Genomic DNA, 27,313 nt, shown 5'->3' with positions numbered 1-27,313 from the left:
TGATGTTTTGGCCACGTGAGATACGCTTGAGACATATGTTGCAAATAGCAGCGGTGCGATCTGATGCACTCGTCTCAAAAAAGGCCCACACCAAAGAACTTTTAGAATAACGCGCAGAGGAAGCGCTCTGCGCAGAGGAAGCGCTCTGCGCAGGCGGAGCTCTGCGGTGTGATTCAGTCGGTGTGCTGCCCCTAAGCTGGCCCCCGGAGGGCATCCTGCCTCGTTGGACATGTGCCTCCTCCTCCTCCCTCCTTCCAGGCACCCACGTGGAGTCAGTGCCCTCATCATCCCCTCCCTCTTCATCGCTGTAGCAAACCTGGCAGTATGCTGCAGCTTGTGGAACATTACTGCCAGATTGCTGTCCTTCTTGAGCATCCCCTCTCTCTGTGCTCACGCTACTGCCTTCCTCTAGCTGAGTGTCATCATCAGAGCCCACCAAACACTGGGCATCCTCCTGGAGCATGTACCCAACACTGTGCTCAAAGAGTTCAGGAGACTCCTCAGGAGGACGTGGTGGGTCTAGGGAAGGAGTCACTGATGATGACATTGAGAGGAGGGACGACGATGTGTTGGCAGCTGCTTTTCTACTACCCTGAGACTGGGTGAGAGAGGATGAGGAGGATGAAGAGGGCTTGGTCATCCACTCTACCAAGTCGTTGGCATGTTGCGGTTCAACATGTCCAGCTGCAGAAAAGAAGGACAAGCATGTCCCATGGCCACGTGCTGATGACAATGCACCGCGTCCCCGACCAGCACTGTTGTCTCTAGACACAGAGCCTGCTTGCCCTCTTTTATCGGCTCGCGCCTGTCTGCCTCTCCTTGCTGGCCTTCCAGACATGGTAATGGCCTGAAGGGAGTTGGGTAAAACAGTAGTTGGGTAGTTTATATTGTGCTGGAGGCACACAACACCCACTAACTCCTGCAGATGCCTTTTTTATAGAACAGCAGAGTTAAAGGGGTATATACAGATGTATACTGTGCTGTGCTGGAGGCACAGACAACTTCCAATAACTCCAGCAGATGCCAATCGGGCCCAAATAGAGAACAGCTATGTAGGTGGATAATAGCGGTATGTACTGGGTACAGAGCAGGCACACAGCACGCACTATCTCCTGAGTGACACTGCTGACTGCAAGCTCTATTGTTAAAGATGGACCACTAGCTATATAGGTGAGGTGAATATCACGGTGTATACTGCGGTCAGGGCACGCAGACAATAACAAGAAAACAGCAGAGTTAAAGGGGTATATACAGCTGTATACTGTGCTGTGCTGGAGGCACAGACAACTTCCAATAACTCCAGCAAATGCCAATCGGGCTCAAATAGAGAACAGCTATGTAGGTGTATATAGTGGTATGTACTGGGTACAGAGCACGCAGACAGCACGCACTAACACTACTGACTGCAAGCTCTATTATTAAAGCTAGATCACTAGCTATATAGGTGAGGTGAATATAGTGGTGTATACTGCGGTCAGGGCACAGACAGTAACCACTACACAAGAGCAAAATAGTAAATCAGCCAAAAACGATTGGTGTGTAACTGTGTTGAAGGTACACAGAACACCCACTGCTTCAGATGCTAACAAACACTACACGAGGCCGCCTGAAAGGCAGCTTTATATAGTGTGGGGCGTGCACTACACAGTCTGAGCTATGATTGGCCACAGGCAGGATGCCTGTGGCCAACCATTGCTCTTCCCGCTACTGGCGCTGCGATTGGCCAAGCATGCGGGGTCACAGTGCATGCTTGGCCAATCGTGAGACAGCAATGCATTGCGCCATCGCAGTGCATTGTGGGCCACACGAATTTTGCCGCGAACGGCCCAAACGTTCGGAATTCGGCGAACGCACGAACGACCAATGTTCGAGTCGAACATGCGTTCGACTCGAACACGAAGCTCACCCCTACTCCCGACCACTGCATTCTGTACCCTGGGCTGTATATGATTATATGATATACTCTGGACCACTGCACTCTGTACCCTGGGCTGTATATGATATAATCTTGACAACCTCACTCTGTTCCCTGGGCTGTATATGATATACTCCTGACCACCGCACTCTGTACCCTGGGCTGTATATGATATACTGCTGACCACCACACTCTGTTCCCTGGGCTGTATGTGATATAATCTTGACCACCACACTCTGTTCCCTGGGCTGTATATGATACACTCCTGACCACTGCACTCTGTACCCTGGACTGTATATGATATACTCCTGACCACTGCACTCTGTACCCTGGGCTGTATATGATATAATCTTGACCACTGCACTCTGTACCCTGGGCTGTATATGATATACTCCTGACCACTACACTCTGTACCCTGGGCTGTATATGATATACTCCTGACCACTGCACTCTGTACCCTGGGCTGTATATGATATAATCTTGACCACTGCACTCTGTACCCTGGGCTGTATATGATATACTCCTGACCACTGCACTCTGTACCCTGGGCTGTATATGATATAATCTTGACCACTGCACTCTGTACCCTGGGCTGTATATGATATACTCCTGACCACTGCACTCTGTACCCTGGGCTGTATATGATATAATCTTGACCACTGCACTCTGTACCCTGGGCTGTATGTGATATAATCTTGACCACCACACTCTGTACCCTGGGCTGTATGTGATATAATCTTGACCACCACACTCTGTTCCCTGGGCTGTATATGATACACTCCTGACCACTGCACTCTGTACCCTGGGCTGTATATGATATACTCCTGACCACTGCACTCTGTACCCTGGGCTGTATATGATATAATCTTGACCACTACACTCTGTACCCTGGGCTGTATGTGATATAATCTTGACCACCACACTCTGTACCCTGGGCTGTATGTGATATAATCTTGACCACTACACTCTGTACCCTGGGCTGTATATGATACACTCCTGACCACTGCACTCTGTACCCTGGGCTGTATATGATATACTCCTGACCACTACACTCTGTACCCTGGGCTGTATATGATATACTCCTGACCACTGCACTCTGTACCCTGGGCTGTATATGATATACTCTGGACCACTGCACTCTGTACCCTGGGCTGTATATGATATACTCCTGACCACCTCACTCTATTCCCTGGGCTGTATATGATATACTCCTGACCACTGCACTCTGTACCCTGGGCTGTATCTGATATACTCCTGACCACTGCACTCTGTACCCTGGGCTGTATATGATATACTCCTGACCACCGCACTCTGTTCTCTGGGCTGTATATGATATACTCCTGACCACTGCACTCCAGACCATTATTCCCAGGTAACTCCAATCTGATGACCTGTAAAGTCATTTAAAGCGTCTCCCATGAATATTGTAGAAAAGATCACATCATAGAAAATGGGGGGAAAAGGAGAAAATAAACCCGGATATGAAGGTGACATTTGTGTACGAGGATCACCTTTACCATTACCGCCATTTTATTCTCCAGGGTCTCTGCTTTATGAAAATAGATGTTTGGGGGTTATAACAAATCTTCAGGCCCAAAATGTGCGTTTTAACATGTGTGCAAAAAAGATGAAAAAACAGCTCTAGCAGTGAAAGCTGTAACGTCCAGCAACATTCATACAGAAGACATTTCCCGCACTCAAGGCACTAATAAACCCCGAGGGTTGTGTGGGACCCCTGATGTACAGGACGACAGGACTTCAGTGAGGAACAATTCCCTCACTCAGGACAGGAACTTTTCTTCTCCCGCGTGTGAGATCTCTGATGTCTGTAAAGATTGAACTTCACTGAAAAACATTTCCCGCACTCTGGACAGGAATAAGGCTTCTCCCCTGTGTGAGTCCTTTGATGTTTGTCAAGATTGCACTTCTGTGAAAAACATTTCCCACACACAGGACAGGAATGCGGCTTCTCACCTCCGTGCGATCTCTGATGTTTATGAAGAGACGACCTGTCTGAAAAACATTTCCCGCACTCAGGACAGGAAAACGGCTTCTCCCCCGTGTGAGATCTCTGATGTGCAACAAGTATTGATTTTTTTACAAAACATTTCCCGCACTCAGAACAGGTATATAGCTTCTCACCCGTGTGCAGTCTCTGATGATAATTAAGAGTGGACTTATTGAAAAAACATTTACCGCACTCTGAACAGGAAAAAGGCTTCTCCCCTGTGTGAGAACATTGATGTGTGATAAGATGGGATTTAAATGAAAAACTTTTCCCGCACTCAGGACAGGAATACGGCTTTTCCCCCGTGTGAGACATTTGATGTGTAACAAGAGCTGATTTTTGTATAAAACATTTCCCGCACTCAGGACAGGAATACGGCTTCTCTCCCGTGTGCAATTTCTGATGCCTGTTGAGATGGGATTTCTTGGAAAAACATTTCCCGCACTCAGGGCAGGAATACGGCTTCTCTCCCGTGTGAGTCCTTTGATGTGTGACAAGATTTGATTTTTGTCCGAAACATTTCCCACACGCAGGACAGGAATACAGCTTTTCACCTGTGTGAGATCTCTGGTGTATTGAAAGTGTATACTTGTTTGAAAAACACTTCCCGCACTCAGGGCAGGTAAACCTCTTATCTCTTGGAAGGATGGCACCGTCCCGCACAGTCTGAGGTTCCTCAGGATAAGAGGAATACGATGGTCCGGCACCGTCCCGCACAGTCTGAGGTTCCTCGGGATAAGAGGAATACGATGGTCCGGCACCGTCCCGCACAGTCTGAGGTTCCTCGGGATAAGAGGAATACGATGGTCCGGCACCGTCCCGCACAGTCTGATGTTCCTCAGGATAAGAGGAATACGATGTTCCGGCACCGTCCCGCACAGTCTGAGGTTCTTTGGGATAAGAGCAATACGATGGTCCGGCACCGTCCCGCACAGTCTGAGGTTCCTCAGGATAAGAGGAATGCGATGGTCCGGCACCGTCCCGCACAGTCTGAGGTTCCTCAGGATAAGAGGAATACGATGGTCCGGCACCGTCCCGCACAGTCTGAGGTTCCTCGGGATAAGAGGAATACGATGGTCCGGCACCGTCCCGCACAGTCTGAGGTTCCTCGGGATAAGAGGAATACGATGGTCCGGCACCGTCCCGCACAGTCTGAGGTTCCTCAGGATAAGAGGAATACGATGGTCCGGCACCGTCCCGCACAGTCTGAGGTTCCTCAGGATAAGAGGAATACGATGGTCCGGCACCATCCCGCACAGTCTGAGGTTCCTCGGGATAAGAGGAATACGATGGTCCGGCACCATCCCGCACAGTCTGAGGTTCTTCGGGATAAGAGGAATACAATGGTCCGGCACCGTCCCGCACAGTCTGAGGTTCCTCAGGATAAGAGGAATACGATGGTCCGGCACCGTCCCGCACAGTCTGAGGTTCCTCGGGATAAGAGGAATACGATGGTCCGGCACCGTCCCGCACAGTCTGAGGTTCCTCAGGATAAGAGGAATACGATGGTCCGGCACCGTCCCGCACAGTCTGAGGTTCCTCGGGATAAGAGGAATACAATGGTCCGGCACCGTCCCGCACAGTCTGAGGTTCCTCGGGATAAGAGGAATACGATGGTCCGGCACCGTCCCGCACAGTCTGAGGTTCCTCGGGATAAGAGGAATACGATGGTCCGGCACCGTCCCGCACAGTCTGAGGTTCCTCGGGATAAGAGGAATACGATGGTCCGGCACCGTCCCGCACAGTCTGAGGTTCCTCGGGATAAGAGGAATACGATGGTCCGGCACCGAACCGCACAGTCTGAGGTTCCTCAGGATAAGAGGAATACGATGGTCCGGCACCGTCCCGCACAGTCTGAGGTTCCTCGGGATAAGAGGAATACGATGGTCCGGCACCGTCCCGCACAGTCTGAGGTTCCTCAGGATAAGAGGAATATGATGGTCCGGCACCGTCCCGCACAGTCTGAGGTTCCTCAGGATAAGAGGAATACGATGGTCCGGCACCGTCCCGCACAGTCTGAGGTTCCTCAGGATAAGAGGAATACGATGGTCCATCTACACTGTGTGGTGCCGGATGGACATTTGAGGTAGTCGGGTTTTCTCCTGGACTATACTGTGTGATGTCCTCATCTTCTACTTTACAGTCTGGAGACAAAGTGAGACAATCCTCTGAGGTTTTCCTCATCTCCCGTCCATCTACTAAAATAGAAATACAAAGATTATTACTAGACATCAGCTGATAGGTTCCCCTAAACCAGGACTCCGCCCACATCAGGCAGCTTTGTCTATGAGGATCTTACAATTCCCCCCTCAAGGTAACTAGTAAATGGTTCCTCTGATCTCCTACCAGATCATTTCTTTATTCATGGACCTTAGTCAGAGAGTGAGGACACAACGAGAACTGTCTTTTATAGGAGTGACAGTGATGAGGGGATTATAGGACGAGTGTCCCCTCCCCCTCTATCACTCATTGCCATCTTCCCAACACAAGAAGTCCTGCACTTCCTTATTTAGTCCATGATTTAGTCATGAATAACAGCGGGGCTGAGCCCCACCAGAGGTCAGAGAGTGAGGATGGGGGGAGAACAACCAAGATGAAGACTGGACTGATCCTGAAGACCCCCATCATTGGGTTATTGACTCCTCCCTCATTATCACTTTCTGTTTAATTTTTCAAAGTTTAACCACCTCAATACCGGGCACTTACACCCCCCCCCCCCTTCCTGCCCAGACCAATTTTCAGCTTTCAGCGCTGTCACAGTTTGAATGACAATTACTCAGTCATGCAACACTGTACCTGTTCCACACGAATAGAGCTTTCTTTTGGTGGTATTTAATCACTAGTGGGTTTTTTTTATTTTTTGTGCTATAAATAGAAAAAGACCATACATTTTGTAAAAAAAAATTTTTTTTCTTTGTTTCTGTCATACAGTTTTGCTAATTAGTAATGCTTCTTCATATGTTTTGGCCAAAATTTATACTGCTACATATCTGTGGTAAAAATAACCCACATTAGTATATATTATTTGGTCTTTGTGAAAGTTATAGAGTCTACAAACTATGGCGCCAATCACTGAAAATTGATCACATCTGATCAGGCCTTCAGTACATCAGGTGAATCTAATTTCTTGAGACACTAACAAGTCAGGAAAGTACAAATACCCCCCCAAATGACCCCTTTCTTATAAAGTAGACATTCCAAGGTATTAAGTAAGCAGCATGGTGAGTTTTTTTAAGTTGTCTTTTTTTTCCACAATCCTTTGCAAAATGATTTATTTTTTATTTTTTATAAAAGTGTCATATTATCAGGTTATTTCTCACACACAGCATATACATATAACAAATTACACCCCAAAATACATTCTGCTACTCTTCCCGAGTACGGCGATACCACATGTGTGAGACTTTTACACAGCCTGGCCACATACAAAAGGCCCAACATTGAAGTAGTACCTTCAGACGTTCTACGAGCATAAATGACACATCTCATTTCTCAACCACCTATTACACTTTTGAAGGCCCTGGAGTACCAGGACAATGGAATTGCCCACAAAATGACCCCATTTTGGAAAGCAAAGACCCCAATGTATAATCTGTGAGGCAGAATGAGTCTTTTGAATGGTTCATTTTTTTCCAGAAGTTTTTGGAAAATGTGGAAAAAAAATGAAAACGCTTTTTCTTTTACACAAAGTTGTCAATTTATAAGATATTTCTAACACATAGTATGTATATAGCAAAAATTACACCCCAAAATACATTCTGCTACTCTTCCCGAGTATGGCGATACCACAGGTGTGAGACTTTTACACAGCCTGGCCACATACAGAGGCCCAACATTGAAGTAGTACCTTCAGGCGTTCTAGGAGCATAAATGACACATCTCATTTCATTCCTATCTATCACACTTTCGAAGGTCCTGGAGCAACAGCCCAGTGGAATTACCAACAAAATGACCCCATTTTGGGCTGCAAATAGGTACTCGGTTACTCTGATGGGCTGGTGACAGGTACTCAGATGGCCTGGTGACAGGTACTAGGGTACTCTGATGGGCTACAGATAGGTACTCGTGTACTCTGATGGGCTAGTGACTGGTATTTGGGTACTATGATGGGCGGTGACAGGTACTCATATGGACTGTGACAGGAACTCATATGGACTGTGACAGGTACTCATATGGACTGTGACAGGTACTCATATGGACTGTGACAGGTACTCAGATGAACTGTGACAGGTACTCAGATGAACTGTGAGAGGTACTCAGATGAACTGTGAGAGGTACTCATATGAACTGTGAGAGGTACTCAGATGAACTGTGAGAGGTACTCATATGGACTGTGAGAGGTACTCAGATATGGACTGTGAGAGGTACTCATATGGACTGTGAAAGGTACTCATATGGACTGAGAGGTACTCATATGGACTGTGAGAGGTACTTGGGTTCTCTTATGGACTGTGACAGGTACTCGGGTACTCAGATGGACTGTGACAAGTACTCAGATGAACTGTGACAGGTACTTTGATGGGTGGTGGCAGGTACTTTGATGGGTGGTCACAGGTCCTCTTTATTGGGGCGGTTTGATGACATTTAGTGATCGGCTGTGAAAGGATCACAGCCGATCACGTGGTAAACAGGCGCCGGCCAATGTCTGTTTACCAGTGTCGGTGACGAGCAGTGTTCCCGGGAACACGCCACCACCGACGGGCGCGGGCATGCGCCGTGCAAAGTGGGGCGGTACCCCCTGTGGTCGGCTGTGATAAAGTCACAGCTGATCACGTGGTAAACAGTCATGCCCAATGGCTGTTCACCCCCCCTCCCCCTCGGTGGCGAGTGCCGTCTCGCGACACGTGACTCTTGTCTCTCCTGACACGCCCCCACTGAAGGAACAGGGATGCGTGCACACGATCACGCGCATTCCCTGTTTAAATGGAGGGAAGTCATATGACGCCCTCCCGGAACGAGAGCCTCGCCGTCTGGCCGTCATAGGACAGCTGGCGGGCGGCTAGCGGTTAAGGATGTTATCACATTATCATCATCTAAAAGTCTGTGGTCCAATCAAATCATCAGATATAAAAAAAAACTTTAGTTAGTTTCATTGGTAAAGGAAAGTCTTTCAGGACAGCACCTGGAAAGAGCGCAGCTCCACCCATTTTCCCAGGAAACACTGCAGTTAGTTTCTTTAAAGACCAGTCACTTCCACCATGGTCTCAATTGTTATCAAGCACCTCCAGCCATGCTGAAATATAAGCAAACATAGCAATAAAACCCCATTTTTAAATCACAATCAAGGGAGTGTCATAGGTGCTGTCCCGAAAGACTCCTAGAAATACCGTTACCGGTAAGTCTAATTAGGGTTTTCTCAACTCGTCTTTCAGGACAGCACCTGGAGATGATAAGAGAGTACTTACTCTAGGGTGGGACCGCCGCCTGCAGGACTTTCATGCCGAACGATTGCTCTGTTGCTGAGAGCAAATCCATCCTGTAGTGGCGGTGAAAGTGGAGGCTGTGCAACCAGACGTTTGTCTAGATAAGATCGGAACGACTGAAAAGTGTCCGATAGTTCTTTCCAGAAAAAGCTGAGCAACTCCTCGGGTTGGGTTGCCGCTGAGGACGCCTCCTCTTTGACTAACTCTGCTATACATGTCCTACAGACGTTTGTCTAGATAAGATCGGAACGACTGAAAAGTGTCTGATATTTCTTTCCAGAAAGAGAAACTCCTCTGGTTGGGTTGCGGGTGGCGCTGAGGATGTCTCCTCTTTGACTAACTCCCCTATACATGTCCTACATAACATAGGGCAAACAGACAACTCTTACATGAAATTAAATGTTTCTTGGGGTCTGAACCTATGACCCCTGAGCTGCTAAGCAGAAGTGCTAACCCGTTGCCATCCACCGCTCAAATACACACACATAGTGACCACAAAACAAAACCCCGCTGAGTCACTATGTTTTACCCCAAGGGGGAGTAAGTGAGGGAATATACACATGACCCACAGTGGATAAAACACAGGGACCTCTGCCCCCGCTTACCTGGGTCTGGCTGGTGTTTGTGGCTCCTGCCCCCTGCCGGCTGCTCCTCTGGATCCATCCAGAGGAGATGCTTTATATTCAATTTTCCCCAGGTCTTTCGCCGCTACAAGGACCGCAAATTACACCAGCTGAGGCTGCCTCATCCCCCTGCGTTCCACGCACCTCCTGAAGTTCCGCCCACCAGGCAGAAATCACAAACTCGCCACCCGGGACCTGGAAAGCGTGGAGGTATAAGACACAGCGATGCAGCTGCTGAACACTCCACTAGTGAAGCAAACCACCCCTCCCCCCCAGTCTGCACCCGCCAGTCTAGTAGAGAGCGGGACCTCCAGCAGCCTTAACCCTCGCCAGGTCTGAAGAGGTGGAAACACAGGAGCACCTCCCATCGTGGGTGGGGGGGGGGGGTGCTGGGCTGGCCTGAAGACAACAACAACCGTACAAGTATGCCCTTACCATCCCCACCTGGAGAGAGTGTAGCACACCCTTGGTTCCCTGCAGCAGAGAGAAGAAGTCAGGACATACAACATATTGTATAGGATACAACAGATAGGACTATATAGTATCAGAATTATGTAATGTGCAACATAAAGTATATAGAGAAGGCCTTAGGACTTGGTAAAGTACAATATACATTATATAGTGAATGTATTTAGCATTAATGACCCACCTGTGCTGATCTCTGTAGGAGTGTCCTCCTCTATAAATGTCCCCGTTATTCCATCCTCCTCCATAGACTGCTGATCATCCCTCACATACCTCTCTTCTTCTTCTTCTTCTGCTTTAACCTCAACTTTTATATCTATCAGATCTTCACCCTAAACCAAGAAAATTATAGAAACATAAAATGTAATATTGTGACATCACATATAGAAAAAATCCACACATGTCTAACAAGTCCATGTCCCAGATGTTCCGTTTAACCAACCTTGTAATGGTGGGGGATGGTGTGATCTTCCTGTGTGGAATCCCGGGAATACAGAGGACCTCCCCCTCCCATAGACTGCTGAGCTCCACTTATCAACATCTCTTCTTCTTCCTCTTTAATCTCAGCTTTGATGTCTTTCAGTTCCTCATCCTAAACCCCAAAAATGATAGAATATATGTGTAAAATGGAACAAGAGATTACATAGAAGAATGCCCTCCCATAGGTTAGACTTCTGTTCTAGTTGCCCAGTCCCACCTACCTGATGATGGTGAGGGACGGTGTGACCTACCTGTGTGGAATCCCAGGAATATCGAGGATGGGGACATCTCTCTGGTTGGTTCCCGTTACTGTATCCATTCTCAATTATGATTTTGCCATCCAGACACATCCCTTGTCTGTGACTGGATAATGTCCCAGAATTCCCGGCACCGCTCACCTCTCCTGTCAGCAGCTCCGTCATCTTCTGGGTGACTTCTAAAATCTTTTGCATGTTGTGTCTTTCAGGTTTGAGAGAGTCACATGGAGGCACTGTGATGGTCATATGATCACCTGACTTCACAAGAGGAAATCTCTGTATTGAAGAACCAATAGAAATACCAAATTAGAATTCCAGAATCCTCCTCACCTCTCCGGTCAGGGCTGTGTTTTATTAATAGAGATAAGAGTGATGTCATGTGACCTCCCAGAATCCTCCTCACCTCTCCGGTCAGCAGGTAGATGATCTCCAGGGTGAGGTTTAGGATCTTCTCAGTCATGCGACTCCGGTTCTCCTCCATCCTCATTGGTGCCATCATTTGATCTATACAGGTCTCCTTGTAGACGGATAACTTTGGGAAATGAAAGTTGGAATTATATGTATGGTGTTGGTCACACAATAATAGAATGTGGCGTGGGGGGGGGGGGGGGTAATAGGAGGGTTGCTGTACATTTAAGAAAGATTTCCCCAATGTGAACACATTTAGTTTGAACTATTTATTGTTTGTTACATTTCCGAGGTCCCGGGACCCTCTTGGCCAGCCGGATCTGAAATCCCCCTCTTTCTGTTGGGTTTGTTTTGTTTTCTGAACTGGTTTTGATTAGTTTTAGATCTGCAGACAAGGAATAATGAATACGATCCTAATTCGGTCTTCTTGATTTGCTCTGAGGCAGTGCTGTGAGGACAATGTAGGGTCATCATGATGTCCAGGAAGGGGAACTTGCTGACTTTTGGCCGGAGTTCTGGGCTAATTCGGATAATTGGCAGAACTCCGACTGCAAGGCTCCAATCTCTGGCAGCCTGCTGACTGATAGGAGTGATGTCATTGCCACTCTCTGCAGTAAAAGAAGGGATTGGATTGTTTAGGAGGATGATGATGTTGGTGAAGTAGAGGGCGGGAGGGGGAGGGATAGGGATCGTGTTCTCATCCTTCCAATAACAGCCCAGTGTGGAGAGGAGGACAGCAGGGGGTGAGGGGTTTGTTCTCTTAGTAGCCAAGTATACTGTAGTATCCGGCACCTTGTACAGAGTGGTGTGGGGTCCTGGTGTTCTGGATTCCAGTACCAGGCTCTGACACAGATGCCCCTGTTGAAGTCCTATGGGACGAAACGTGTAGGGCGTAGTAGTCATGTTCCCTGTATTGCCTTTTTTTACTATGTGATCACGTTTTTATCCAATCTTTTTATTTTGTATTGCTGATTTTATGCCAATAAACAGCTACCTTTATATTTTCATCTACACTATGGGAAGCTGTTTTACTTTTTTGTCTCATATGTGATCCCCTGCATGAGTTTGGCCTTGTTTGCTATCCCGTTTTTTGGGTTGAAGTTGATCCTTCTCGCCTATTCCATCGGGACCCCTGAGGAATTGTAATTTCGTGGATGATATAGACTACCCCTTCTTTGAACAGAGGACCCACAGCAATTCCAGTGGCGGAGAGACCTGCGGGGATTCATCTATCCATATATGCATGTATGACCTTGTGTACATACACAGGTCCGGTGGTTTCAGTAAGAGTACCCATTTTCTTTTTACCTACCTAGATGTCACTGATGTGAGATGTCTCGAAGACCACTTTCTAGTTTTTACACCGTGTGAAACACTACATTCTATGTCCTACGTGGACTTCAAGGACTATTGTATTCACTTAATATTTGGACTTTATTAGTCTTTCCTTTTTCTTTTTAAAGTGTTTTGTTACACGTATTTTCACAGCACTTTTTTGTTTTAGCACTACATTATATTGTTTCGGGTAGGAAGAGGACAGCAGGGGGTCAGGGGTTTGTTCTCTTAGTAGCCAAGTATACTGTAGTATCCGGAACCTTGTACAGAGTGGCGGTGGGTTCCTGGTGCTCTGAATTCCGGTACCAGGCTCTGACACAGTCTATGTCATGGGAAGGTATTGGACGGCTCCCTCAGACCCACAACACGGGCCTGCTAAGCGACTCTGTGCAAACAGATCCTCTAACAACTAGTGTGTACCCAGGGTGAAGGACTTCCCTTCTTCATTCCACTTGGTGTCCTCGAACATATTACTTCACCAGTAACATGGGAAGAAGGTGAAGGCTGCCTTCATTTCCTGGCAGGAGTTCCATAAGAAGCTCTGAAAAGTGCAGGTAGTAGACCAAGAATCTCCTCTCCCTACCTTGCAAGTAGGGATGAGCTCCGGCGTGTTCACACACTCCACGTGCAGAGCCCGCCAGGAAGTCAGTGCAGCGCTAATCACAGGCAGTGAGACATTGTCCCGATGCGCGGCTGCAGAGATCGGGCAATGTCTCACTGCCTGTGATTAGCGCAGCGCTGCACCGACTTCCTGGCGGGCTCTGCACGTGGGGTGTGTGCGAACACGCTGGAGCTCATCACTACTTGGAAGCCCCCTGAGCCCTACAGCCTCCTCTTCCCTCTGAACCCTGACTAACCCCTCGGAGTCCTTCAGAGTCACCATCATCTCAGAGGCCCCCGGAGTCTTTAGCTCTATTACCCCCTCACGGCCTCTCAGGACCATACTACTAGAATTTTTCTCCAAAATAAAGACAATGTTCCGGGGGGAGAATATTGGAAAAATGTTCTGACTCTGAAGGGGTGTATCATCACCTGACTCTACATATGTGTGGATCATCATCTGGTGGAGATAAAAGACATCACAGTGACTATGGAGGAAGAGGACGGGCATGAAGGGAGGGTTACTGGGTGTAAATATAAAATAAGATCTTATTACCTCCTCTGCTGTAAGTTCCAGCAATGTCTCCTCTCTACTTCCTCCCAACTCACCTCTCACCTGGAACTTCCTGCCTGAACCCAACATCACTTCCTGCCTTCCATAGAGACTTCCTGTCTTCTATAGAGACTTCCTGTCTTGGTAGAAGTAAGACCACCACCTTGTGAAGCTCAGAAGAACTGCAGTCCCAGGAAACCTCTCATAGTGTGAACACGTATTTGTGCTCTCATCTCCACTCCCACCAAGGGGGATAGAAATATATTACTGCCTAGTCCAGTGTTTTTCAACTCCAGTCCTCAAGGCGCCCCGACAGGTCATGTTTTCTGGCTTTCCATTGTTTTGCACAGGCGTTTTGATCAGTTTCACCGACTTAGTTCTTACCACAGCTGTTTCATCTGATGGAAATCCTGAAAACATGACCTGTTGGGGCGCCTTGAGGACTGGAGTTGAGAAACACTGGCCTAGTCCAGCCTTTCTCAGCCAGGGTTCTTGCAAAGGTCGCTTGGAGTTCTTTGAGAAATTAACAGCTGCTGTTTCTCAGTGGGGATGAGTTTAGAGTTTGGGTTGACCATAATTTTGACCCTAACCCAAGCTGTTCACAGTTCATCAAATAGGCAAACAAAATGGTTATATATGGCCTCCTATTTAAATCATAAAAAATTTATGAACCGGTTCCCGACCAGTGCACACCGATGTACGTCGGCAGAATGGCACGGGCAGGCATATTGACGTACAGGTACGTTCAATCTTTAATGCTGCCCTGCCATCGCGAGCGTGCCACTGGCTGGTCGGGACCCCCGTGAGTCCGGTCGCGGGTCCCACGGACTCGTTCGCCGCAGGCATACCCGCGATCGTCGCACGGGGCGGCTGAACGGAGAGATGCCGTTGTAAACAGCATCTCCCCATTCTGCCTAGCAACAAGTGACGCTGATCTCTGCTCCATGTGATTGGAGCAGAGATCAGTGTTCACTAAATGAAAGCCAGGCCCCCAACAGTTAGTAACACACCCCTAGGAACACTTAACCCCTACACTGCCACCCACTGGTTAACCCCTTCACTGCCAGTGTCATTTACACAGGAATCACTGCATTTATATAGCAGTGATTGCTGTATAAATGACAATGGTCCCAAAAATGTGTCAAAAATGTCCGATGTGTCCGCCGCAATGTTGCAGTCACAATAAAAATCACTGATCACTGCCATTACTAGTAAAAAAAATTATGAATAAAAATGCCATAAAACTATCCCCTATTTTGTAAACGCTATAACTTTTGCGCAAACCAAGCAATAATCGCTTATTGCGATTTTTTTTACCAAAAATATGTAGAAGAATACGTATCGGCCTAAACTGAGGGGAAAAAAAAAAAAATTTAATATATTTTTGGGGGATATTTATTATAACAAAAAGTAAAAAATAATGCGTTTTTTTCAAAATTGTCGCTCTATTTTTGTTTATATCGCAAAAAATAAAAACGGCAGGGGTGATCAAATACCACCAAAAGAAAGCTCTATTTGTGGGAAAAAAAGGATGTCAATTTTGTTTGGGAGCAGCGTCGCACAACCGCGCAATTGTCAGTTAAAGCGACGCAAAAAGTGGTCTGGTCTTTGGCCAGCAAAATGGCCCGGGGCTGAAAGTGGTTAAAGAACAAAGCAAAAAATACCTCCATACAGTTCTTATGCGCAGCAATAAATCCAAGTACAGAGGATAGTGTACTGTATATAAAACACAAGTGGTCAAAAGATACCAGCATATTGAGTGGAGTTACTGAAACATCGTTAAACTGATGCCGTATAGCGTTGTGCAACTAAGCAGAACTATATGTCCATTTCCCTATTGCGTACAGGGGGATAAGGTAGAACAGAGAAACGGGAACAACAAAAATCTTATACCTAAGCGTAGTAAAAAAAACATCTACTAATCCGCGAAATCAGCTACCATGGCCCAGTAGACAATTCCTAAAATGGGAATCACTTGTCTCTCCTTGAGTTACAGTTTTGCCCCAACATCAACCAGTTCACATTTGTAGTAATCTGTCCTTCACCAACTGGGTTGGACCTAGTCTAGGCCCCTGTACACACGGTCAGAGATTTCCACAACCAAATCCGTCGGATTTTGTCTGTCAGATTTAGTCTGACGGATTGTGTCCGAAACTGTTGCATACACACGGTCGGACTAAAGGCCCGTACACACGATCGGACTTTTTGACAACAAACATGCAAATTAGCTGTTTTGGAGCAACAACCGACTGTGTGTACGCTCCATCAGACAAACTTTTTTGGTTTTCATCGGACTTTTGTTGGCTGTGCGAACGGACAAACTTTCTGGTACAACAAAAGTCCGATGGAGCAAAGTTTGATCGTGTGTACAGAAAACCATCGGACTTTTGTACAAAGTACAAACAGGCATGCTCAGAAACAATGCAAAAGATCAGACAACAATACAGAAGTTGACCAAAGGTGGCGGTAAAGAGCAGAAAAACCACGTGATTTGGTGAAAGATGGCTGAAAAAGTCCTGCTGTGTGTATGCAATACAAGTTCTCAACCGACGCCCTTTGTGCAAAAATCCAAGGGAAAGTTTGTACAAAGTCCTATCGTGTGTATGAGGTTTAAGTTGTCGAAAAATCCGATCTTTCAGAACGTGATGACGTAATTTCGTTACGATGGGACTACGTTCAGGCTAGTAGCCAATAGCTTTGATGTAGGAATTTGAACCGAGCATGCGTGGCACTTGGTCCGATCAAAATTCTCTACACATGATCAGATTACGTCCGACCGGCCCAGTTGGTCGTGAAATATTTCCAACATGTTGGAAAATTTGGTCCGACGGAGATTCCGACGGAATCAGTCCCATGCATACCACACACAGTCGGATTATCTGACGACACGGTCCGATAAGACACAATCCGACAGATTCTCCGACCGTGTGTACGTGGCATAAGTGTGTCCAGCCATGGCTGCCACAAGAAGTAGAGCTGTCATTCTGCTAGTGGTACTATTATGTACTATGTACCCTATACTCATTCATGTGTGGGGGGGGTGGTATCTGGGGAACCCCTTATTCTCAAAGGGGGCTTCAAAGTTCCAATAAGTCCCCAGGCTCACAGACCCCTATGATCACTAGGGATGGTCGAACGGTTCGGCCCGAGCATAAGTTTGGGCCGAACTTTGGTTCTTCGGATGTTCTGCGAACACCAAACAATAAGTATGCGGTGTTCGGGGAAAATTTGAAAGCCGCCAGAACACCGTTAAAGTCTACGGGACACTAACATGAAAAATCAAAAGTGTTCATTTTAAAGGCTTATATGCAAGTTACTGTCATAAAAAGTGTTTGGGGACCCGGGTCCTGCCCCAGGGGACATGGATCAATTAAATATATATATATATATTTTTTTTTTTCCGGCAGCAGTGATTTTTTTAATGGTTACAGTGAAACAATAAAAATGAAACATTCCTTTAAATATTGTGCCTGGGGGGTGTCTATAGTATGGCTGTAAAGTGGCGCATTTTTCCCCTGTTTAGTTTACGTAACCGAATGGCCCCGCCCCCTCTGATGCCACGGGAAAGCCATAGGGAAGTCCCCGTGGCATCAGAAGGGGCGGGGTGAACCGCGCACGTCACCGAGTGGCCCTCAGTTATATAGGAACTGAAGCACAAAAACATCACATGGTGGGAGCCTCCCATAGAGGCGGATCGGTCTCGGCTTTTTTTTTCTTTCTTTTTCGGTCCGGGCGGCGAGAAGAAGATGAATGGACATCGTGGGACGTTTTTATTTTTTAATAAATGACTTGGCCCCAAGCTGTGTCTTGTCATTTTTAACATTTTGAAACTTTTTTGTGAAATGGTAGAGGTACATTTATTATACCCCATTACCATTTCAAACAGAGGGGAGACCGGGATCTGGGGGGGCTTCCAGATTCCGATAAGCCCCCCGCCTGCATACCCCCACAACCACCGGGCAAGGGTTGTGGGGATGAGGTCCTTGACCCTAAAGCACCCTCCCCATGTTAAGGGCATGTGGCCTGGTACGGTTCAGGGGGGGGCACTCTCTCGTCCGCCTGATAGGTTGCGTGCTCGGATAAGGGTCTGGTATAGATTTTGAGGGGGACCCCTACGCCATTTTTTATTTTGGCACAGGGTTCCCCTTAAAATACATACCAGACCTGATGGATTAGCATTGCACACAGGGGGAAGGCTGGGGTGTGGGGGTCCCCTTGTTAAAGGGGACTTCCAGATTCCGATAAGCTCCCCGCCCACATACCCCCACAACCACCGGGCAAGGGTTGTGGGGATGAGGCCCTTGTTCCCATCAACATGGGGAAAAGGTGCTTTGGGGGGCTTCCCCAAAGCACCCTCGCCATGTTGAGGGCATGTGGTCTGGTACGGTCCAGGAGGGGGGCACTCTCTCGTCCCCCCTCTTTTCCTGCAGCTTGCCTGCTTGAATAAAGGTTTGGTATGGATTTTGGGGGGACCCCATGCCATTTTTTTTTTATTGGCGCAGGGTTCCCCTTAATTTCCATATCAGACCCAAAGGGCCTGGTATGGATTTTAGGGGACCCCCACGCAATTCTTTTTTAATTTTGGTTCGGGGTTCCCCTTAATATTCATACCAGACCCAAGGTGCCTGGTAATGGACTCGGGGGGATCCCATGGGCTTTTTTTTCCAATGAGTTTTATCTATATTGCCGAGACCCGACAATTCATTACAGCTGTGAGCAGTTTTAAATGACAATTTTTCCTTTAGAAATGTCATTTTGCTGTGGTATTGTTCTAAACATGGGAAAAATGCACCACTTCACAGGCATACTATAGACACCCCCCAGGTACAATACAGTTAGAGCTGACAACTGTTTGCATTTCGATTATTACCCTTATCTTGTGTGAGAGATTATAATTGTGCAACCTTCTATATATCTCACCTTGCATTCATTAGTACGTCAAACATTATTTCTTTCAATATATGTTGACATTGTACCTCAAGGTTTCAGGTTTTCATTCCAGGGTGACCCCAAGGTATTTACTAAATGTTACCTTTCTTTGCCTTCCTGTGTGTGTCAGAGATGCTGAGATCTTTACTACAGTCATGATAAGAATAGAGGACTGAATATACTCAGCAGCTCCTGTGGTGGTAGCGCTACACGACACACTACTAAACACTGCACTCTGTACACTGGGGTGTTATGATATACTCCTGACCACTGCACTCTGTACCCTGGGCTGTATGATATACTCCTAACCACTTCACTCTGTACACTGGGCTGTATGTGATATACTTCTGACCACTAAACTCTGTACCCTGGGCTGTATAAGATATACTCCCGACCACTACACTCTGTACCCTGGGCTGTATATGATACACTCCCGACCACTGCACTCTGTACCCGGGGCTGTATATGATATACTCCTGACCACTACACTCTGAACCCTGGGCTGTATATGATATACTCCCGACCACTAAACTCTGTACACTGGGCTGTATAAGATATACTCCTGACCACTACACTCTGTACACTGGGCTGTATATGATATATTCCTGAACACTACACTCTGTACCCTGGGCTGTATAAGATATACTCCTGATCACTGCACTCTGTACCCTAGGCTGTATATGATATACTCCTGACCGTTGCACTGCAGACCATTATTCTCAGGTAACTCTAATCTGTTGACCTGTAAAGTCTTTTAAAGCGTCTCCCATGAACAATGTTTGGATGTGGAAGATTGTCATCATTGCACCGACACACACAATACTTTTTGTTCAGTAAATTTTTTTATTATATTTTTACTTTTAACAAGATTACAGTCAACAAAACCAGGAGACAGAAAAAGGTAGAAATCTGATTGGTCAGGAAAATGACTTGTCCGGAATGTGGAGGCGGAGTCATTATTAGTTTGTGTACAATACACAACGTGTTACATTATTATAACAAAGTATTGTAGAAAACATCACAGCATAGAAAATGGGGGGAAAAGCAGAAAATAAACCCGGATATGAAGGCGACATTTGTGTACGAGGATCACCTTTACAATTACCCCTATTTTATTCTCCAGGGTCTCTGCTTTGGGAAAATATTTGTTTGGGGGTTTTAACAAATTTTCAGGCCCAAAATGTGCATTTTAACGTGTGCAAAGTGGCAAAAACAGCTCCAGCTATGAAAGGGTTAATGTGTGCTAGATGGGATCACTCTCTTGTGGTCACACTCTAAACATTAGAGCTCCCCCTAGCTGCAGCCTGGTAATAACACTACTAGGAGGTCTAGTCATTTAGCTGCTACATACATCCCCATCTTTATACAAATGTCTCCTGACATTTAGGGGGTCTATTTATAAAAAATTAAATAAATCTGCATAGCCATTCACCTGGTGAAAGTGCGTGTACATTCCTTCTCTGTGAATGAGAAAAAAAAAAAAAAAAAAAACGAATGTCATAAGGCTATTTCCTGTGCTGGTCGAATGTTTTCTATTGATTTAAAAAGGAAAATACCACAGTTGGCCACTGGATGAAGCCAATTCCTGTGATATTTAGCACCATCCAAAGGCCGCATTTTTCATTATAAACCTTAGGCTGGTGTAATATTGTTGGTTTAATGAACTCATATTCTCCGATGTCTACTGCAGTGATAAGTGCATGAGTACGATCTCCCAGTTATTTGTATGAAGTCGTGCCTGGTGAGCAAACTAAGGGGGTCGGCCTCGTAAAATGAATAGTTGGATGAGTGCGAGAAGCATTTGCAGAGTCGTGGCAAATTCTGTCTGTAATGTAATAAACACAGTAATTTCATATGATGGGCAGCGCCATCTAGTGGCCTGATGTGGTAATTTTCCTGGAATACCTTCATTAGGATCAATGGCAATACCGCATTATGGCCACTAGGTGATAACTATAGGGAATCATTGTATGAAATAAAATACGGGCAATATTCGTCACGGCTGGGTGTATGCTGCTCACATTCATTCAATGGATTATTTTTTTTTAAAAGGGGTAAGAGGTAAGGACACCATTTTTATTTTTCTCCTGCTATCAATGGCCGACACGGTACAACACTTCATCCATGTCTTTGGTGATCTCTGATCTCCTTATCAACTGTTTCTTCCATGATGAAGATCAGCCATGGAGTATATCTGAGGTGTATATCAGGGTGTGCTTCTTCCCCACGTGTCCAGCAACATTCACATACAAAACATTTCCCGCACTCACTAATACACCTCAAGGGTTGTGTGGGACCCCCTGATGTACAGGAAGACAGGACTTCAGTGAGGAACATTTCCCTCACTCAGGACAGGAATATGGCTTCTCCCCCGTGTGTGATCTCTGATGTCTGTCAAGATAGGACTTCTGTGAAAAACGTTTCCCGCACTCAGGGCAGGAATATGGCTTCTCCCCCGTGTGAGATCTCTGATGTTTGTCAAGGTAGGACTTATGTGAAAAACATTTTCCACACTCAGGGCAGGAATACGGCTTCTCCCCCGTGTGAGATCTCTTATGTTTGTCAAGACCGGACCTCTGTGAAAAACATTTCCCGCACTCAGGGCAGGAATACGGCTTCTCCCCCGTGTGCATTCTCTGATGTCTATAAAAAGACGACTTGTCTGCAAAACATTTCCCGCACTCAGGGCAGGAATGTGGCTTCTCCCCCGTGTGCAATCTCTGATGTTTACAAAGAGACGACTTGTCTGCAAAACATTTCCCGCACTCAGGACAGGAGTGTGGCTTCTCCCCCGTGTGAGACCTCGGTTGTGCAACAAATTCAGAACAGAAAAATAGCTTCTCACCCGTGTGCAGTCTCTGATGTTTGTGAAGAGATTGCTTCCTTGAAAAACATTTCCCGCACTCGGGACAGGAATGCGGCTTCTCTCCTGTGTGTGATCTTTGATGTATGGCAAGTTCAGATTTCCGTTGAAAACATTTCCCGCACTCAGGACAGGAATACGGCTTCTCTCCCGTGTGAGATCTCTGATGTATGGCAATGTATGATTTCCATGGAAAACATTTCCCGCAATCGGGACAGGAATGGGATTTCTCACCTGTGTGCGATTTCTGATGCTTGTGAAGAGACGACCTGTCTGAATAACATTTGCCGCACTCAGGACAGGAAAATGGCTTCTCCCCCGTGTGAGACCTCTGATGTGCGACAAGATGTGATTTTCGTACAAAGCTTTTCCCGCACTCAGAACAGAAATACGGCTTTTCCCCCGTGTGATACATTTGATGTGTGATAAGACCTGATTTTTGTACAAAACATTTCCCACACTCAAGACAGAAGTACGGCTTCTCTCCTGTGTGCAATCTCTGATGGGTTTTGAGATGGGATTTCTTGGAAAAACATTTCCCGCACTCAGGACAGGAATAGGGTTTCTCACCTGTGTGAGTTCTTTTATGCAAATTAAGTTGGGATTTCAAACGGAAATGCTTCCCACACTCAGTACAGGAAAAACTCTTCTCTGTTGGAAGGATGGCACCGTCCCGCACAGTCTGAGGTTCCTCAGGATAAGAGGAATACGATGGTCCGGCACCGTCCCGCACAGTCTGAGGTTCCTCGGGATAAGAGGAATACGATGGTCCGGCACCGTCCCGCACAGTCTGAGGTTCCTCGGGATAAGAGGAATACGATGGTCCGGCACCGTCCCGCACAGTCTGAGGTTCCTCAGGATAAGAGGAATATGATGGTCCGGCACCGTCCCGCACAGTCAGAGGTTCCTCGGGATAAGAGGAATACGATGGTCCGGCACCGTCCCGCACAGTCTGAGGTTCCTCAGGATAAGAGGAATACGATGGTCCGGCACCGTCCCGCACAGTCTGAGGTTCCTCGGGATAAGAGGAATACGATGTTCCGGCACCGTCCCGCACAGTCTGAGGTTCCTCAGGATAAGAGGAATACGATGGTCCGGCACCGTCCCGCACAGTCTGAGGTTCCTCGGGATAAGAGGAATACGATGGTCCGGCACCGTCCCGCACAGTCTGAGGTTCCTCGGGATAAGAGGAATACGATGGTCCGGCACCGTCCCGCACAGTCTGAGGTTCCTCAGGATAAGAGGAATACGATGGTCCGGCACCGTCCCGCACAGTCTGAGGCTCCTCAGGATAAGAGGAATACGATGGTCCGGCACCGTCCCGCATAGTCTGAGGTTCCTCGGGATAAGAGGAATACGATGGTCCGGCACCGTCCCGCACAGTCTGAGGCTCCTCGGGATAAGAGGAATACGATGGTCCATCTACACTGTGTGGTGCCGGATGGACATTTGAGGTAGTCGGGTTTTCTCCTGGACTATACTGTGTGATGTCCTCATCTTCTACTTTACAGTCTGGAGACAAAGTGAGACAATCCTCTGAGGTTTTCCTCATCTCCCGTCCATCTACTAAAATAGAAATACAAAGATTATTACTAGACATCAGCTGATTGGTTCCCCTAAACCAGGACTCCGCCCACATCAGGCAGCTTCGCCTCTGAGGATCTTACAATTCCCCCCTCAAGGTAACCAGGAAATGGCTCCTCTGAATCTCTTTTCGTTTGTTTCGTTTGGTAGGTGGGGTGGAATCGCCTATATCAGCGGTCACCAAATGGTGGACCACGGTCTGGAACCAGACCATCTGACAGTCCTGTCCGGACCGTGGCTGTGCCACTGCCATAGCTGGGTGTCCTCTCTTGGGCCTCCTTCCCAGTCACCGATGTCATCCTCCCACTAGGGAAGGAGGAGCTGCAGATCGGGGACAGAGAGCGGGAGTCTTTTAATATTTGCTAGTTAACATAATAACTTGGGCAGCTCCCGCCCCTCAGTCCCGATCTGGAGCTGCTCCCGTCCGCTGTGAGGATGACAACGATGGCCTGGCTGGAGGCCGAGGAGAGGACACCCCAAGATGATTAGTCCCTGCCAAAGGTACCTTGGACTGTGCATTAAAGGGGGCTCTGCGATATGTTAAGGGGCACTGCAATGTAAAGGGAGGCAGTGATATGAAGTGGAACTGAGGACTAGGGATGAGCTTCGTGTTTGAGTCGAACGCATGTTCGACTCGAACATTGGCCGTTCGGCCGTTCGGCGAATTCCGAACGTTTTGGCCGTTCGCGTCAAAATTCGAGTGACGCGCGCGCGGACCACAATGCACTGCGTTGGCGCAGTGCATTGCTGCCCGATGATTGGCCAAGCATGCACTGTGACCCCGCATGCTTGGCCAATCGCAGCGCCGGCAGCGAGGAGAGCCATGATTGGCCACAGGCATCCTGCCTGTGGCCAATCATAGCTCAGGCTGTGTAGTGCACGCCCCACACTATATAAGGCCGCCTTTAAGGCGGCCTCGTGTAGTGTGTTACTTTGCATCTGAAGCAGTGGGTGTTCTGTGTACCTTCAACACAGTTACACACCAATCGTTTTTGGCTGATTTCCTATCTTGCTGCTGTGTAGTGGTTGTTGTCTGTGCCCTGACTGCAGTATACACCACTATATTCACCTCACCTATATAGCTAGTGATCTAGCTTTAACCACTTAACAACTGCCCATTGCCGATTAACGGCTTCAGGGCGGTTGTTTAACTCAGAGAGGCCGTTAATTAACGGCCTCCCAGAATTCTGCTCTCGCGTGCCCCGAGGTGTGCGCACTCGAGAGCATCCGTGACCGCCGGGTCCATAGGACCCGGCGCATCACGGTAAACGGCCGCTCATAGCGGCCGTTTACCACGTGATTGCTCCGTCAAATGACGGAGTGATCACTTGGAAACAAACCGGCATCATGTTATGACGCCTGTTCCTCCCTCCCCTTTCTGTACCGATCGGTACAGCGGAGGGGAAAGAGATCGGTGTCAGCAGCGATGTGGGCTGCATCTGCAGTGCCCACATCGCTGCTCACCGAATTTAACCCCTCAATTCCCTGCCAATACTCTGCAATACCAGTGCATACTCTGCAGTACCCTGCCATTACTCTGCAGTACCCCGCCATTACTCTGCAGTACCCCGCCATTACTCTGCAGTGCAGTACCCCGCCATTACTCTGCAGTGCAGTACCCTGCCATTACTCTGTAGTACCCCGCCATTACTCTGCAGTGCAGTACCCTGCCATTACTCTGTAGTACCCCGCCATTACTCTGCAGTGCAGTACCCCGCCATTACTCTGCAGTGCAGTACCCTGCCATTACTCTGCAGTACCCCGCCATTACTCTGTAGTACCCCGCCATTACTCTGCAGTGCAGTACCCCGCCATTACTCTGCAGTGCAGTACCCTGCCATTACTCTGCAGTGCAGTACCCTGCCATTACTCTGTAGTACCCCGCCATTACTCTGCAGTGCAGTACCCTGCCATTACTCTGTAGTACCCCGCCATTACTCTGCAGTGCAGTACCCCGCCATTACTCTGCAGTGCAGTACCCTGCCATTACTCTGCAGTGCAGTACCCCGCCATTACTCTGCAGTACCCCGCCATTACTCTGCAGTGCAGTACCCCGCCATTACTCTGCAGTGCAGTACCCCGCCATTACTCTGCAGTGCAGTACCCCGCCATTACTCTGCAGTGCAGTACCCTGCTATTACTCTGTAGTACCCCGCCAATACCCCGCCAATACTCTGTAATACCCTGCCATAAATTGCCATACCCAGCCATACTCAGAGATACCCAGCCATACTCGGTGATACCCTGAAATACCCAGCCATAGACGCCCCCCACCCCTCACCGCCCTCCGGTGCTTCTACCAACTCGCCAGTACGATCAAAGCCAGAATCTTTTTTTTATTTTTTATTTCAGGCTTCCCAGCCTAGAGGTGAGATGTGGGGTCATATTGACCCCCCAGATTTCACTGTAAAGAGGACCTGTCACCCCATATTCCTATTACAAGGGATGTTTACATTTCTTGTAATAGGAATAAAAGTGATCAAAAATATATTTTTGGGAAAAAAAATGTCAAACTAAAATAAATAAAGTAAAATGAACAATAAAAAAATAAAATAAAAATTAAAGCGCCTATGTCCCCATGTGCTCGCATGTGCCACACATGTGAGGTATCGCCGAGAATGTTAGAGCGAGAGCAATAATTCTAGTCCTAGACCTCCTCTGCAACTCAAAACATGTAACCAGTAAAAAAATATTTAAAGCGTCGCCTATGGGGATTTTTTAAGTAGCGACGTTTGGTGCCATTCCACGGGCATGTGCAATTTTGAAGAGTGACATGTTTGATATTTATTTACTCAGCATAACTTCATCTTTCACTTTATGCAAACATTGGGCTAACAAGTGGTTAATAATAGAGCTTGCAGTCAGTAGTGTTAGGAGATAGTGCGTGCTGTCTGCGTGCTCTGTACCCAGTACATACCGCTATAATATAGGGCAGGCCCCTACTTTCAAACATCCAACTTACAAACATCTCCTACTTGCAAACACAAGGAGACAGCAGCAAGTGAGATGAAAAAAGATGGACGACAAAACAAATTATACAGGGGTGATAACCCTTCCCTATGTTTTCCAAAAAGCTTAAAGATATTTTTTTTGACTGGAGCTACACTTTAAAAATGTACCGGTTGAAAATGACAAACAGATTCAACACAACAAACCTACACAGTCCCTGTCTTGTTTGCACCGCCTGTATACTGCTGTTCTGAGTATATAGGGCCTGGGGGCCACACGCATTTCCTTTTTTTAATATGGGTACGGGGTTCCCCTTAATATGCCTACAAGACCCAAATAGGCTGGTAATGGGCAGGGAGGGCTACCCATGCCATGTTTCTCAATGATTTTCAACCATATTGCAGGAACCAGATATAACATTAAAACCGCAAGCAGTTTTAAATGGTGTTATTTCCGTTTAATGTCATTTTGTGCAGGGACTGTTCTAAACACGGGAAACACGTGGCACTTCACAGGCATACTACAGACACCCCCCAGGCACCATATTTAAAGGAATATTTCACTTTTTTTTTTTCACTTTAATCGTCATTAAAATCAGTGCTCCCGCCAAAACGGTAGTTTTTAAAACTTTTTTTTGCAGTGACCCATGTCCCCTGAGGCAGGAGGCAGGTCGCCAAACCCTTTTTAGGACAGTATCTTGCATATTAGCCGTTAAAATGAGCACTTTCCAATTCGAACGTTCGAGTCCCATAGACTTCAATGGGGTTCTAACGTTCGTACCGAACGCGGGGGTCGTTCGCAAGTTCTGGTGCGAACCGAACCGGGGGGTGTTCGGCTCATCCCTACTGAGGACACTGTGGAAATGCTTTTAACCACCTCAATACCGGGCACTTTCACCCCCTTCCTGCCCAGGCCGATTTT

The 27,313-nt window shown here is 47.3% G+C and overlaps 1 protein-coding gene across 1 annotated transcript in view; it reads right to left on the bottom strand.

Annotated features, from left to right (window-relative positions):
• Nucleotides 1-1,946: 1,946 nt before the first annotated feature.
• Nucleotides 1,947-27,313, bottom strand: part of LOC143955518 (uncharacterized) — a 59,815-nt gene continuing 34,448 nt past the window's right edge. Inside the window, exons 12-18 of the mRNA XM_077465551.1 lie at nucleotides 21,342-23,425; nucleotides 14,071-14,115; nucleotides 11,575-11,703; nucleotides 11,313-11,447; nucleotides 10,877-11,026; nucleotides 10,619-10,766; nucleotides 1,947-6,121 (exon numbers count right to left, since the gene is read on the bottom strand). Of these exons, the coding sequence (XP_077321677.1) occupies nucleotides 3,693-6,121; nucleotides 10,619-10,766; nucleotides 10,877-11,026; nucleotides 11,313-11,447; nucleotides 11,575-11,703; nucleotides 14,071-14,115; nucleotides 21,342-23,425 (5,120 nt within the window). The 3' untranslated portion in view covers nucleotides 1,947-3,692. The remainder of the gene's footprint in view (nucleotides 6,122-10,618; nucleotides 10,767-10,876; nucleotides 11,027-11,312; nucleotides 11,448-11,574; nucleotides 11,704-14,070; nucleotides 14,116-21,341; nucleotides 23,426-27,313) is intronic.

The sequence above is a fragment of the Lithobates pipiens genome, unplaced genomic scaffold (genome assembly GCF_037356315.1).
Source record: "Lithobates pipiens isolate NorthernLeopardFrog02 unplaced genomic scaffold, aLitPip1_a1.2 Scaffold_35, whole genome shotgun sequence".
In the NCBI taxonomy this organism is placed as follows: Eukaryota; Metazoa; Chordata; class Amphibia; order Anura; family Ranidae; genus Lithobates; species Lithobates pipiens.
Note: the sequence above shows the minus strand (reverse complement) of the source record. Positions and strands in the feature narration are given on the sequence as shown.